This window comes from Rhododendron vialii, chromosome 11a (assembly GCF_030253575.1).
Source record: "Rhododendron vialii isolate Sample 1 chromosome 11a, ASM3025357v1".
NCBI classification, from domain to species: Eukaryota; Viridiplantae; Streptophyta; class Magnoliopsida; order Ericales; family Ericaceae; genus Rhododendron; species Rhododendron vialii.
Window position 1 is genome coordinate 27131959 of NC_080567.1, and position 15493 is coordinate 27147451.

Below are 15493 nucleotides of genomic sequence, written 5' to 3' on the forward strand. Positions count from 1 at the left end.
AAACCGTGCAGATTTTCAGTTCTAAGTATCGTTATTTTAATGTTTGTAAAGGATCTTCCACATTCCTATCCCTATACAACCGCCTGTTTATTAGAAGGGATAAAAAATAAGGGACCTTGAGAGATTTTTCTAGATTTCCAGAAAGTGCTTTCAGTAGAGTAGTCTTTCCACATCCTGGAGGACCAAGCAACAAAGTCACCCTGCAGTATTGACGGGAACACTTGAGTAGAATGATAAAAGTGCAACATTTTGAAGGAAATGATTGATGAGGATGATTTCTTCTTAAGGCTTAATAACACCTTTGATGAGTATCTTTCATGAAAATACATACGAAAGGAACGCGTATTCAAATACACGAACAATGTCAGTTTATAAAGCAGATAACGCTAAGTTGAATCCACCATATATTCGATTACCCGAAGTAAACTCATTTGAATTTTAATCAATTATCCAACCTCACAACTTGATAACGTCATGCATACATTCATATGAATCCAAGCATCAAATTGGGAAATAATTCACTGGTATTCAGTTTTGAGCTATGAAGGGAAGGATGAACCAGTAAGTGGAACCTCGAATTAAAGGTCAAACCACGACAGAACACTTGAGAACATACGTGGTTTGAGTTTTTTTAAGTTGGATTAGAGAGTTCAAATTGATTCTTCAGTTCTGGGTTATCAACATATACCATTCACTTTGAAGCGATCATATTCCTTATATGGCAAGAGAAGTAAAATAAAATGAACCAAGATTCAGCATCCATTAATCATACCTTCCGGGCTTAATGATACCATTGATATCATCAATGATGGTTATCTTGGCCTCCTGCGACTTCAAACCAGGTAGCTTGGCGCAGTCCTATTAAGAAAAATGAATAAATTAATCAAGTTACGGATGTAAATGGACGACGGCGGACCACTTAATTAAGTGCTGCTTTTGGACATTTAGTTACCAAAACACAGAAGTCACTGGCAGATAGTGAAAACCACCCACATTCATTCACACATGACTAAGAGAGCTTTACTTTACTTGAAGAAATTAGATACTTACAGAAACAATGCTTTTTAGCGAGTTCCATAGAGTAGGGAGCGGCTTGCCGTGAACCACCTCACACGTTGCTTCCACTCGCAGATTTTTATATCTCACTTCCACTCTCGGCAATTCTACACCAACCCTACCAGAATCAATTAAAGCCCCAACGACCCATTAGAAGATCCTTCAAAGGCAATCACAAACAATGAAACAAGTATGTCTACGGAGACAATTAGAGTTGAAAATGAAGAGACAGCAACAAAGACGAGAAAATAAACGTCTATGAAAAATCCATCACGTCATGCTACGGTAACGAGTTGAAACATAAGGCTATTACGGGTGCTACATTGCTCGACAAAGAGAACTTGGAACATCCATTCCATTGGAGGTATAAATTCATGAGAATCAAACGTAATGCATGTGCGATAAAAGATTCTCCATCCAGCCAATTTGTTTCGACTCTCGCTTTTCTTGTAGTTGTGTCTATTATGCATGCAAAACGTTGGCCTATGTCTGTGCATGAATATATTATCTATGCAACATGGGGGTATCTACCTATTACCAAAAGATGACTTACTTATCTACTCTGTTTCTCATTTTCTGCAACAACCGAAGGTTGTCATTCTCAATGTATTTGATGAGTTTTTCGACAAACATCTGCCGTTCTAGAGCACCAAGCTTAGTAACGTCAACTACCCTTTTTCCAGGAACGTCAACTTTGCTTCCATCACTTTCATCGAACAAAGATGATCTCAAGCTCTTTCCTATCTCTGCTAGCTCAATTCTCAGTGATTCTATCTCATCATTACCAACCAACTGAGCCATACTGCATAAACTGGGAGAGACTCGAGAGGGATGGTAGGACAAGAATAGAAGGCAGGCACACACATACATATATATAGATATCTATGTTGGGTGAGGCCTTGAATATAGATATCTATGTTGGGTAAGGCCATGAATCATTCTTATTTTCTTAACAGAGAAAGTTGAAGATGCTATTAAACTAGCATAAAAAGAGTCAAGCCATGTTATAATTTCTGGTGGGGGTCTAATTTTATATTCTGTATGGTCTCTAAAGGGAAATAGGGAATGCATGATTGGATGGAGGTTGGGAAGAATATACCCTGAGGCTGACACCAAGAATATATTCGAAGATCACAACAGTCGAGTTTAATAATTGATTTCATTCTCATAAAATTTGTCATATGCATACATATGATGCCAGAGCTGAACAACCCAAGATCAAGGCCAGCCCTACACGTAATTAATCCATGCCTCTGGGGCATCATGTGGCGGTGTCCAAACCAAACTCTTTTGTGCCATACATTTGTGTGGGCTCTACACACTTTGTGGAGGGACCACACGAAGGTATGATGGAGAAAGTGTTTCGGGGCACCACGTGGCGGTGCCCCAGGCGCGTTGAATAATCTTCCCACTTTGAGAGACAGCAAGCAAACTCTTCGGACGAGGTGAACCTGTTCGTTTGGAATTTAATTTTGTTCACAAAACCCCATTTTTGGTGTGAATCCTACCACGAAGTGATATTATGCTTATCGAAAAGTGTATTGCAAGAATGAGACCTACACAATTTCAACAGATAAGGAGGGTAACGTGAACAAAATTGTACTCGTTTGTTTGGGGGTCTCAAAACCCATGCGCACGGTCCCTAATAAATTTTCTATATCTATCTTTTTCCGCTTATTACTCTTAAAAACCTTAATCAAAACCCAAACCGAACAGTATGACTCATTACAGACAGCAAATGGACCTGACTATAAAATCAATAGTAGAATTCACGAAGATGGAAAGAAACATGGATACTATTAATGATTCCAAATCACGTTTTGCCAACATATTCCCACGCCATCAATTTATAATAAGCTATGTGATGTCAAAGAATCAATCAAAAACCCTTTAGCAGGCACTCCAATAAAATTTCTCTATATATTTCTCTTCTCTTGTTACTTTAAAAAATATCACTCAAAATCCAAACCGAACAACGCGATTACTAAAAGTACCCTTTAAACCGGAAGACGTGATAATGATTGGAAATTTACAAGTCAACTTAACACAGGAAAGGAATTTACCTAGCCACATTAATGGCAGAACACTGAGATGCCCGAGTTGAACCGCTCTCTCCGGTTCAAAGATCCTGGTCAGCCTTGGGTTGATTTCCGCTTTAACTTGTGGGACTTTTTGGAAGTTGTCATTTCATTATTCAAAAAAATTTGTGTTCGTGTCTTTTACGCAAAAAATTTGTAGATTGTTGATTTGTCTTGAGAGGAATCGGATTTTTTTTTATTTTTATCTAAATATTTTTGAAAATATTAATTTTTTGTAACTTTTTAGCTTAAACGTGAATATTTTCAAAATATTTAGGTAAAAATAAAAATTTATGAGTTTTTTAATTTCTCGTCGAGATAAATAAATAATCTACAAAAATTTAGCGAAAAATTAACAAAAGTGAAAAAATTTAAATAAGGACAAAATTCATATTTTGTATTTTTTCCTTAGTGGAACTCCGCCTCACATAATTCTTTCAAAATGGTATTCGCATCTGCTCTCAATTCTCGCACTCGCGAATTATAATGGGTTGGGATATTTTTCTCAATCATTGCACTTGCGAATTACAGTGAGTTGGGATATTTTTTAAAAACGTTTTCACGCTGGTTCATATTGGATTTGATTTTTCACGCCACCAACTGATCTCAATTTCTTCTCTTTCTCTGAGTTTTGACGCTTCAGGTTTTTCTGGGGAGGGGTGGCTCCTCTCTCTCTCCACTTCAGATCTCTCTCCCCTCTCCCCTGATTTCGGCAAGATCCAATGTGTCCACATGTGTGCTCCTTCAACCGATCTTTCTCACTGTGTGCTCTTCTTTCCGATTGTCCTGCAGTTTCATCGACTTTATCAAACCGACCGCATCGCACAGGTTCACCCCTGGTTCACACCTTGACGAGGGCATAGTTTCTTAAAACGGATGTAGCAGTTAATGGTGTTGTACGGTGGGGTGTGGCTGCTTTGGTAATTGAGGTTCCGTACCACAATTTTAATTTGTTGTGTCTTGGCTAGCCTTGTGGCAGCGGTGGTGGCAGTAGTGAGGGTCTTGATCGGCATTTTTGGGCAGCTGAACTTAGGGGTGTGGATCTGTTATTTGCTTGTAGGTTTTGCTTTAGTTATTGTTTGCTATTTTTATGTTAGTTTTCTTCTCCTGCGTGGAACTTTCTCTCTCTTGTGGGTGGTGATGTGGTGGGTTTTTTTACGCGATCTTGATGACTTTTCGAGATCGGAGACAAGTCTTGTCTATTTGAGGTCCTGAATATTCGTTTGTCTGTATAGTCCTCATTTGTGGTTGCTTTTCTCCCTGCTTGGAGGTGGCTACCCACTCCCGATGTATGATTTTCATATCAATGAAAGTACCTCTAAATTAAGTTTGAAAAAAAAAAAGTTACATCAATTAGTCCCTTCAGTTGTGGCAAATAAAATCGAAACTTACGTAAACATCTTCATTCTATTGGTTTTTTTCTCTTAACATTGTATACTTAATAAAGGTTTGCTAGCGAGGTGTCAATAGGTTAGTCGTTTCAAAAAAAACTATCCGTAACATTGGTTCATTGAAATCCCAAACGGCTCGAACTTGGCCTTACGTGAGAAGAACAGGAGTTGCGAAGTGGGAGGAGCCCATTGGTATAAAATAATAATCTTTGGGTTGATCGTATCTATTCTAATATTTTATTTGCCAATAAATAAAAAAATTGGTAAAATAAGATAATTTAAACTCGTATGATGCACAATAATTTAAAATTTGATTATTTATGGAGCTGCGATTTCTCATTGGTATATTGTCATTTTCTTAGTCAACTATTGACTTGTATTATCAAGGTTCAATACATATAAAAATCACATAGAGATACATGCAATAATTTAAAATTTATAGAATTGATTTCTTTATTAAGTTGTGTTGTGACACGCTTAAGGCAAAACTTTATCTTCCCATATGCCTACCGGCCGATGGTACTTTCATAATTCTCTATTGCCAAAGTTGGCCAAATATGATAATTGAAACTCGTGCAATGCACATTAATATTAATAATCTAACATATTACATGGAGATGGCAAATGAGCGAGTTTGAGCTAGCTGGTTAAAACGGATCGTGTGTTAAATACGGGCGAGACGGCGAGTCGATCGAATACGGGTCAATAATAGGCGGGTTAAAATGAATCGGGTCAAATATGGGTCAAGTCATACCCGACCCGACCTTTTTCCTCTCTCTCTCTCTCGGGTCTTAATAATCTTGCAGCACATTTTCGTATTATTTTTAAACTTTGTGTTGATTTCTAGTCACCATTCCATTACCGTGCAAAATTACCAGTAAAATAAGAATGGGTAATTAAACAAAACCCACCGACAAAAATTAGTAAAAAAAATGCACAGATGAAATTTCCTCTCACATGTTCATTTTGGGTTCTGTGATTTGCTCCTCCTTAATTTACAGCAAAAAGAAGGAAAAAAACATCTTTCCAGAACTACTACTTTAATTTGGTGAATTTACTGAATTGTGCAAGTGTTTATCCTAATGAAAAACAAAAGGTCTAGAAAGTAGAAACACACTTTTAAAATACTAACCGTAGATTCATGCATATGCGAATCTAACGGTTTCGGACACAACCGTATTCGGACTCCGGAGTTATATTTTGAAGGTGTGTTTGTACGTAGCATTATCGATCGGATGAAATATCACACAGGTTATAGAAAATCGTGTGCATGATGATGTTGATGACATGTATTTTGGTTTTTTCTACTAAATACGTTTCAAAATTTATTGACCTCCTTTCGAAATTTGATGTTGTTGGATTATTTCCCCAGCCCTTTCGTCATTATCCTTTGTAATATGAGCTGATTGGGTTGAGTTATAAGTGGACAGATTTGAGGGAATAAGAAATGTTGGAATTACCACATCTAATATTACATAAGTGATTTCTTTGTTAAGCTGCAATTTCTTCTTGTTATTGTGTCATTTCCTCGTCAACTATTGAGATACTCCCTTCGTCACTTTTTAAGTGTTCGCTATGGTTTTCGTGTATTATTTTCAATTGCTTATATCTCTTGACTTATATCATGTTTTATATTCTTAATATTATTGTCTTATAGAAATAATTGAAATTATTACTCCCTCCGCCCCTTTTTAAGTGTCTTACTTCGTAACTCTAACTTATTAAAAAGACATCATCATTATACCTTTCACATCAACTTTTTTCTCCACTTTTCCTACTTACACATCATCATTAAACTTTTACTCTAACTTTTCAAAATGGAATATACTTTTAGGGACAAAATAGACAATACACCAACTTTTACCCTATAATTTTATAAAATGGACACTTATTAAGGGACAACCCAAAATAAAATATTGGACTCTAAATAAGGGACGGAGGGAGTATATATATATTTTTAGTAATCCCTCCGTTCCAAATTAATAGTCCGGTTCGGTCTTCAAGACAACTTTTAAAATGTTAATATATTTCAATCTTGTATAATAGAATTAATTGAGATATATCGTATGGGATCCATATTGCACATAAAATTCATTATAGATTAAAAGATATTAACAATCTAAAAAATGCATTGGAGACCGAAATTGACTATTAATTTGGAACGGAGGGAGTAGTATATAGACAAATGAAAATGACACGCAATGCAAAAGCTCACGTTCTCAAACACCACAATCAAAGACATAATAAAAACGTATGTTTTGCGCCACCAGCTCGATAAAAACAACAAAACAATTGTTGAAAAGTCATTCCTCACTTCCTTGCACACTTACAGGAGAAAATCATGCTTTGTCAAGATGGTTGTCTCATCTGTCTCTCCAGCGGAGGCGTGAGTTTGAGTCCCACGGGAAGCGCGACTGGTGTCCAGAGCTTTGAATAGGCTCTGGAAGGACTAGGCTCTGGATCCCTTGTGTGCTAACACACTAACTACTAACTCCCCTTATCCCGCTGATATATAAACATGACCTTAAAAAAAAAACACTTACAGAGTTTTCCATAAACACTTTTCACATACCGTTGTCTCTACAACATACCTCTCTCTCTTCCTTCATCTTATCGAAAAAAATTTAGTGTGACATGTGGTGCCCGCTCAGTGCTTTCAAGCCGTTCATTATGTTTTTTGACGGTTCTGACTTGGCCGGAGAGAGGAAAAAGAGAGCGAAAGTGTTGTGATGAGAGGAAAGGAGAGAGAATGTTTCAATCTGAGTAATCCAAAAGTGTATTGGACGACCCGAAAGTGCTGAACAAGTACCACGTGGGATATACCCCAATTTTTTTCCCCCCACGATTTTCTTTTTATTTCCCTGAAGAAAAACTTCTCTGAGAAACCCCCTTTAGTGCATGCCACATGCAGCTTATTTTACCACCTCACCTCACCCCAAGGTGACACGCCTCACATGCAGTTTCATTCCCACCAATTAATTTAACATTATCTCATTTTACTTTTTTGCCATTAAATTTATAATTAACTGTTAACCAGAAGAAAAATGATGTACGGGCCTCACACGCAGAACATCATGGACATTTAAAAAGGGACAACATGAGTAAATAATATATACTATCAAAATATATAGAATCGCACCAAATGTATTAGGCATATCACTTGCCAGATAAAAATACAAAAAAATTAGAATTTTAAGAGGATGACATGGCGCTCTCACAAGACTCCTCATGCAAAATGACTGTTTTGCTTTAATATATGGTATAAATAGAATGTTGTGAAAATGATTCAAATTCTAATCCTATTTGTTGTAGAAGGATCGATCTGTCAAAACCACACTTGAGCAAACGACCTAAATAATGACCGGTTTTTGGTGAGGGAATTGTGGTGGATGACAAGGGGATCTAGGGTTTCAGAGAGAGAGGGGTGGTGGGGAAAAGTGGTTCTTTGAATTTAAAATAACACCCTTATGCGTGTAAAGTCCAATTTGGCCCAAATTTTATTTTTAGGTAAAAGCTCAATAAGAACAGAAAAAGTTTGAAACAACGGTTTTTACTGTCTTTGTTATCGTGTTGTATAAACATTTTCAATTTCGATTCATATTTTTATAACTTTTCTTGGTTCTTCTTGTTGAGACAACTAAGTTTTTCAAAAAATATTGACAAATAGGTAAACAAGATCATTAAATAAATAATACCAATTTTTTTTAAAAAAATAGTTCAGGCCAAACTCACCTAATGGTTCATTTTCCACACTGATTTTTAAGTTGTCAATTAGCTATTTAATTTGGTGCAAAAAAAAAAAACAAGAATTACGATAAATTCATGTTACCCCATATTTATATATAATTGAAAAAAAATAACACAACATTTCGTAAGGGACTGAAAGTATAAGGCGGAAGGAATATCAAGTAATTGTAAATTTTGGAGTGGTTTAATTAACTACCATCACCCGCTTCAAATCTGAGTGTTGTTGAGCATCTCCAACAGGCCGGAGCATGCCAAATCTGAGGTGCATGGATGTTCAACGTAAACTTTTGACAGTTTCCTCCATTCCAATCAAGCTGCCTTTCCTTAGGCTAAGTCCACGTGTAATTGAAGCTTGCTCCAAACATGACAATTTTGGCATCAAGCACTAGCCTGCCAATTTTTGAAAAACATAACTGTTTGAAACTTTTGGTTGTTTGAATTTGAAAAATGCCATTTGACATAAGGGTTGGAGAAGAATAGATTGATATCAAATAAAAAGAATTAGGTATATATAAGCGTTGGAAAGGAGGCTTTGATGTCAAAATGCCACATAAGCTTTAAAAAAAAATTTGACATCTCCAATTTGAAATCAAGGATTGGAGATGCTCATAGGCTCTGTTTGTGTTTGTTTCGATGGAAAATCCATAAAAAATGTTTTTCCAGAAAACAAACTTTAAATTTTTATTTTTCGGTATTTGATTGGTATTGAAAATATTTTCAGAAATCAACAAAATAGTGTAGAGAGAGAATGATGGCTTAAACGGTGGAAAGATGTCGGATCAAAAAAAAAAAAAAAACGGTGGAAAGATGTGAGATTATTGGAATTGAATGTGGGTTAGAACTGACGATCAAGGAAACTGAACCGTGAGTTACAGTAGAATGCAGCGGGTTTATTTCAGAAAATAACTTATGGAAAATTTAAGGATAAGTCATTTTCATCAAATTGATGGAAAATATTTTACATGTAAAAAATTTTTCTCATTTTTTACACATCCAAACACCGAAAAATAGGTAAAACATTTTACCGAAAAATATTTTACGTCCAAACAAACGGAGCCTTAATCTTCAAAGCTATCCGAGATCCGTCAAGGACCAACAAAACCCTACACAACTCCAAAACTGAACTCCTGTCCAGAACGCCAAGAAACCACGATCATGCTACCGCCTTTAACACCCTGAAAACTCAACCGATCAGGATCTGAAATGCCGCTGCTGCCGCGTGAAATGCTGTGAACTCGCCGTATGTTGCCAGTCTCAAAAATGTTCCGAGAGTCTCCGGCTGCAAACACCTTGCATCCCAAATAAAAAACACCTGCAAAAACCACCACCTGCAACCACCAAACGCCCCCAAAACACACAGCTGTCTCCGAACTCTCACCTCCTCCACCACCGTCTCCGCCACACCACTGCTGCCCCACTGCCTCAACCTCCTGCAACCTTAGCCTTCATCTTCAACACCTGCAAAAACAAATCCCTACCCCCAACACATCCCGACATATGCCATCACCATCCCAGCACCGATCACCACCAAGCAGGAGCAAACCTCCACCAGAAAAACCCATCATGGCCGAAAAGAAAATTAACCAACCGGCCCTGAGATTCTTGGGGCCTAAGTCGAATTTGTAAAACAAGAGCCCTATTTTTTTTTTAAATTAACCTCAAGGAAAACCAAAGAAGGGGAAAAAAAAGTTGAGAATTGCTTGGGCTGAGAATTGAACCTTGAATCTATTGGATATCAAGACCTAAACTTACCACTTAGCTAGCTATCTCCCCTAGTAACTAAAAGCCACTAATTAAGTATATATTACGTACCTAGGTATAGGGGCCCCAATTTTTCGCCAAATTTCGGAGGCTTAAGTCCGCCGCCTTACTCGGCTTAGCTCAGAGCCAGCAGTGCCGGCACGACATCCCTTGCGAACGCCTAAGCTCCGACGAAATCCGACGTGCCGTAGTCACCCAAAATAAGCACCAGACGCAGCCACACATCAACGACCACCATCTGCCGCTAAAACCCCAACGCCATTAGGCCGATCCGAGATACCCAGGAGTAAAACGGATGAGATCAAAGCTAGATCACCTCTGGAACCCCACGCCACCCTCGCCGTTAAGCCATTTGGTGAGGGAATTACGGTGGATGACAAGGAGAGCGTGGGTTTCGGGGAGAGAGGGGTGGCAGGGAGAAGTGGTCGGTGTCAAGGTTTGCACTTGCGCTCCTGGTCACACACGTGCATCTGTATTATGTATCCGTATTATGTGACTTAGTCTTGGCATTAGGTCCATAATTTAATCCATTGCTAAATGTCGTATTATTTTTTGAACTTAAAATAACACCCTTTTGCGTGTAAAGCCTAGTGTGGCCTAAATTTTATTTTTCAGGTATTTTATTTTTAATTTATGTAGAATTTGCATTATCTTTTGACATTATTAATTAATCGGGCAAATATAAATCTAGAAAGAAAAAATTATTATCAAAAGCAAAAAAAAAAAAACTTCAATAAGGACAGAAAAAGTTTGAAAAAACTGTTTTTACTGTCTTTGGTGTCATGTTGTATGAACTTTTTAAATTTCGATCCATATTTCTATACTTTTCTCAATTCCGATTCTTTTGTCGAGACAAATGATTTTGGAGTGGTTTAACTACAACATTTCGTACTTTAACTATAAGGCGGAAGGTATATCAAGTAATTGAAAATTTTGGAGTGGTATAACTAACTACAACCACCCGCTTCAAAAAGTGATTTGAGTGTTCCTTAGGTGATATTATTGTAACTAAGAATTTTTTTTCCCAAAGAAATAAGTTAGTGATGGTAAAGAAAAGTTGAACTCCTGACATGCGTGCATGAGCCAAGTCATAAGCGTCGTACTACGTGGGTTAGATCTCAAGTTCATCCCTAAGAGCGATGGTACCACCGCTTTTCTGTTTTACCGCTCCTTCCACTGTGCGCAACACTCAATCTCACCATCTATCTTAGCAATCGATGGTCCGGATTTAAAAAAAACACTCTTCCAGAGAAGAGTTTTTTTAAAATTTGGACCGTACAAAATACTTTTGGAGGGTGAAATTAAGAGCGGTGGAGAAAGCGGTGAAACAGAGCGTGGGGTAGACTTTTCGAGGAATTTAAGGTGTAGACCGAATAATACTCCATTCTAACGTCGTTTTTATACAGTGCTGACGTTCCCTGATCGTTTTCGTGAGCAACACTAACAAAAAACCCAAGTTACATTTTATAGACTACCCAATAAGATCAATTAAGTCATGCAGGCAAAAATGTAAAATTTAAAAGTGCCATCAAATTCACCTATTTCTGTTAAATATGGACATAATCCGTTGTTCTTGGTATAAAAATGTGTTATTTTTTGATCTGTGTTTCTCCTTTTTTTTTTTTCCTTTTTGATCCGCAAAAACGCCCCTCGGGCATCTGTGTTTCTCCTTCTATGCATTAATACCTCGTACATGAATGATAGCAGTAAGCCAGCCAGTAACATACCTCAGGAGAAACCTGTCCTAGTAGTCCAATTCCAGGATGCTTTGCAAGGGGAAGAAAGATCATACTCCCTCCGTCCCTTTTTAAGTGTCCCTCTTTGTAACTCCAACTTATTAAAAAGACATTATCATTAAACCTTTCATATCAACTTTTACCTCCACTTTCCCTCTTTACCCTCTATGGAGACATCATTATTACATTTTTACTCACTAACTTTTCAAAAAGGAATCTACTTTCAGGGGCAAAATGGAAAATTTACAAATTTTTACTCACTAACTTTACAAAATGGATACTTATTGAGGGACAACCCAAAATAAAATACTGGACTCTAAAAAGGGACAGAGGGAGTATTAAACATCAACCACCTATTCATTTTTTTAAGTATACAAAACACATGGTTTCAAAACCATCATCTCCTCTGGAAGTTTAACTTCTCTATGCAAACTGCAAAAAGAGAAGCAAAAATAATGGGGTAAATAATGAGAACAACTCCCGCGATGGGTAACTCATTGTGGTGGTATCCGATCGAAGTAATCTCTCAAAAAGGCTGATACGGTTTTAGTTTCACCAAACGCCATAATATTCTTCTGTATATCTCCATACTGTGAAATAAGCATGGTAGCATACCCCTTAGAGTCCAAGATGTTGGAGTAAGATAATACATCCAGACCCACCACTTGGGAATTTGCTGCAATAGGCAATATGAAAACAACTGGGTCAGTAACATTGGAAGAAAGAAAACGAAACAACAAAAGTTCAAAATCTCAATTATGGCCAAATGCCCTTAATTTTTTTTTTTTCTAACAAGGCGATCATCGAGGAGAGCGAGATTTATAAAATATCAATAGATTCCTTATTATGAAAACAAATTAATGCGGAAGCGTTTATTTGATTGAAAACAACTTTAATATTAACAGAGTTGTCTAGTGTAGGAAACATAAGTATTAGCCCGTAGGCCTTGCATTACAATTTTGTACTCACCCGTAATACTACAACTTGTGGGCACTACTATAGGCCGCACCAAATACAAACTATGTTACAAACTTCTGTAAATCCATTAAAACACAGATATTGAAAACAATAACATCGATCAAAAGCAGGAAAGACTAGAGAGACTAGTCAATTTTTTTTTTCCACGTACGTCTTGAAATGTTTCATAAAAAGACAAAACAAAACATTTCAGTGAGTAATTACGAATAGGAACCTTATGAATATACTCTGTTTATGGTTTTAAAATGTCGCATACGTGATTATGTGTTTAAAAACATCGAACCTCTCATGAATTAATTAAAATTGGATGGCTTGTAAGTAAGTGTCACTTTTAATTGAAAAGGAATTCTCATTGTTGATAATTGAGATATTGATGAATGTTATATTGAAATTGAATTGCTCAAAGAGAAGCCATTATTGATGATAAAGCATGAAATTGCTTTAGAGGAAAAAGGAAACCGAGGTTATCGGTATTAGCTAGGAAACATCTGAACGTGGAGTTGGCCATATTGATTAAAAGGAATATTATCGGATATTCTAAGGTCTTGATATCATTATCAAAATCTTGGGTTAGCTTCCCAATCGACGCCGGTTTCCGTAGAATCGCACCAAATGTATTAGGCACTTGCCATATAAAAAAACAAAAAATTAGAATTGTAAGAGGATGACATGGCACTCTCACAAGACTCCTCATGCAAAATGACCCTTTGCTTTATTGTTAAAACTAGCGTTGTGCCCGTTTGATGCACGAGGTCAAAAAAAAAGTTCATGATGTTTTTTTTTCTCGTTAACGTATATCGAACGGGCACAACGCTAGTTCAATGCTAGTTTGATTGTATACAATTATTTGATCTGAAAAAAACTCAAGAGAAACAATGTGTCAATGTACGACCTATGCAAGTAAGAAGACTTATTTAGATTCACCGCGAACGAAATAATTAAAACAACCATGTATATGGGCGGGGGGAGTCTCTTTTTTTTTTCTTTTCTTTCCAGATGCTTTCAAATGAAAGGGTGAAACGCGGGTCAAATTTTGTATCGCTCACAATTTGATGGGTAGAAACAGAGGAAGAGAATAATTTTGAGCACTGAAACCAAATGTTGGTGATCACAATTTGTTAATCAAAATCTAGAGACAAAAAAGTGAAAACACCATTAGGAAGGGCAATGTGGGAATATTAAAGAAAAAGGCAAGAAAAGTGCACGAATACAATTTTTTTTAACCTTTGAGCAGTTTTTTTTTTTTGCTAAGCAACCTTTGAGCAATTGATGAGAACTAGCCAAACATTGTAGGGAACTGAGCAATATTCTCCTAATGCAGTGTAGTTTTTGAACATAGCTAGCCTCTTGCTTTCAAAATTTGCGGAACAAAAACTCGAGAATCAATTCCGTTAATTGGGAGAGGGACTGTGGGGGAAGTAAAGATACATGAGAAAGAATCAATAGTAGAAGAAGAGGAAAATAGGGGAGAATGAGGACGTGGGGTTTTTATTTTTTGTTTTTGCTTTTGTTCCTGAAAAGAATGGGGATGGGGAGCTTAGACGTGGTGGACGTGGTGTTGTAGTGGGCAGGTGGCATGCAGGAAAGGAGGGAGGGCATGGAAGTTGGCTGACATGGGGTATGGTCTATGGACGTGGGGATAATTTCCGGGGTGTGAGACAGGTGACGTGGGGGTTTTTTATTTTTAAAGAAAATGAAAAATCTAGAAATTAAAGATTGAGTAGTATATTGATAGTAGAAGATAGATAGATAGATAGATAGATTAGATAGATACAGTATAAATAATATGTTGTGAAAATGATTCAAATTCCTATAACTAATATGTTTTCAATTTTAAAAACTCATGCTATGAACTAGAATTTAAACTCGTGCTATGCAAAATAACTTAAAACTTAAAAAAAATATTTATTTGTTAAGTTGTGTTTAGTGCGAAAATTTATTTCTAAAAAATTCAACATACGCACCACAAAAACACACCTGGTGATGTGTCCACACTAAGCTAAAAATATACAGTTGGATCTAATCGTATTTCTTAGAAGGATCGATCAATCTGTCAAAACCACACTTAAGCAATCAACCTAAATAATGACGGGTTTTGGGTGTGGGAATCGCAGTGAATGACTAGGGGAGCAAGGGTTTCTGAGTGAGAGGAGTGGCAGGGAGAAGTGGCAAGTGTCGCAAGCTTCGCACTTGCGCTCTAGGTCACACACGTGCGGCATTACGTCCATAATTTAATCCATTGCAAAATGTCGTATTATTTTTTAAACTTAAAATAGCACCCTTATGTGCGTAAAGTCCCTTTTGGCCTGAATTTTAATATTTTTTTAAATTTATGTCAAATTTGCATTGTCATTTGAGATTATTAATTAATTAATCTGGAAAATAGAAATCTAGGAAGAAAAATATTACGTATTATCAAAAGCAAAAAAGCTCAATAAGGACAGAAAATGTTAATTTGAAACAACTAGTTTTACTGTTTTTGGTGTCGTGTTGTATGAAACTTTTTCAATTTCAATCCATATTTCTTTACTTTTCTCAGTTCCTCAAGTCAAGAGAAATGATTTTTTCAAAAAAAAATAAAAATGACGAACAGGTAAAAAAAAGATCACTAAAAGTAAATAATACCATTTTTAAAAAAAAATAGTTTAGGCCAAACCTCACCTAATTGTTCATTTTCTACACTGATTTTAAAGTTGTCAATTAGCTATTAAATTTGGTGCAAAAAAAATACTAGAATTACGATAAA

General features: G+C 36.6%; 1 protein-coding gene across 2 annotated transcripts in view; it reads right to left on the reverse strand.

The window, feature by feature from the left end:
* The window catches only part of LOC131308695 (pleiotropic drug resistance protein 3-like), a 43141-nt gene that overhangs the window by 11757 nt on the left and 15891 nt on the right, over window positions 1-15493 (reverse strand). The window contains exons 1-4 of one of the 2 annotated variants that reach the window (XM_058335674.1): window positions 1610-1857; window positions 1051-1174; window positions 773-858; window positions 116-200 (exon numbers count right to left, since the gene is read on the reverse strand). The exons of the other annotated variant lie outside the window; for it this stretch is intronic. Coding sequence (XP_058191657.1) covers window positions 116-200; window positions 773-858; window positions 1051-1174; window positions 1610-1857 — 543 coding nt within the window. Of the gene's footprint in view, window positions 1-115; window positions 201-772; window positions 859-1050; window positions 1175-1609; window positions 1858-15493 lie in introns of those variants that run through there. 2 annotated transcript variants of the gene reach the window in all.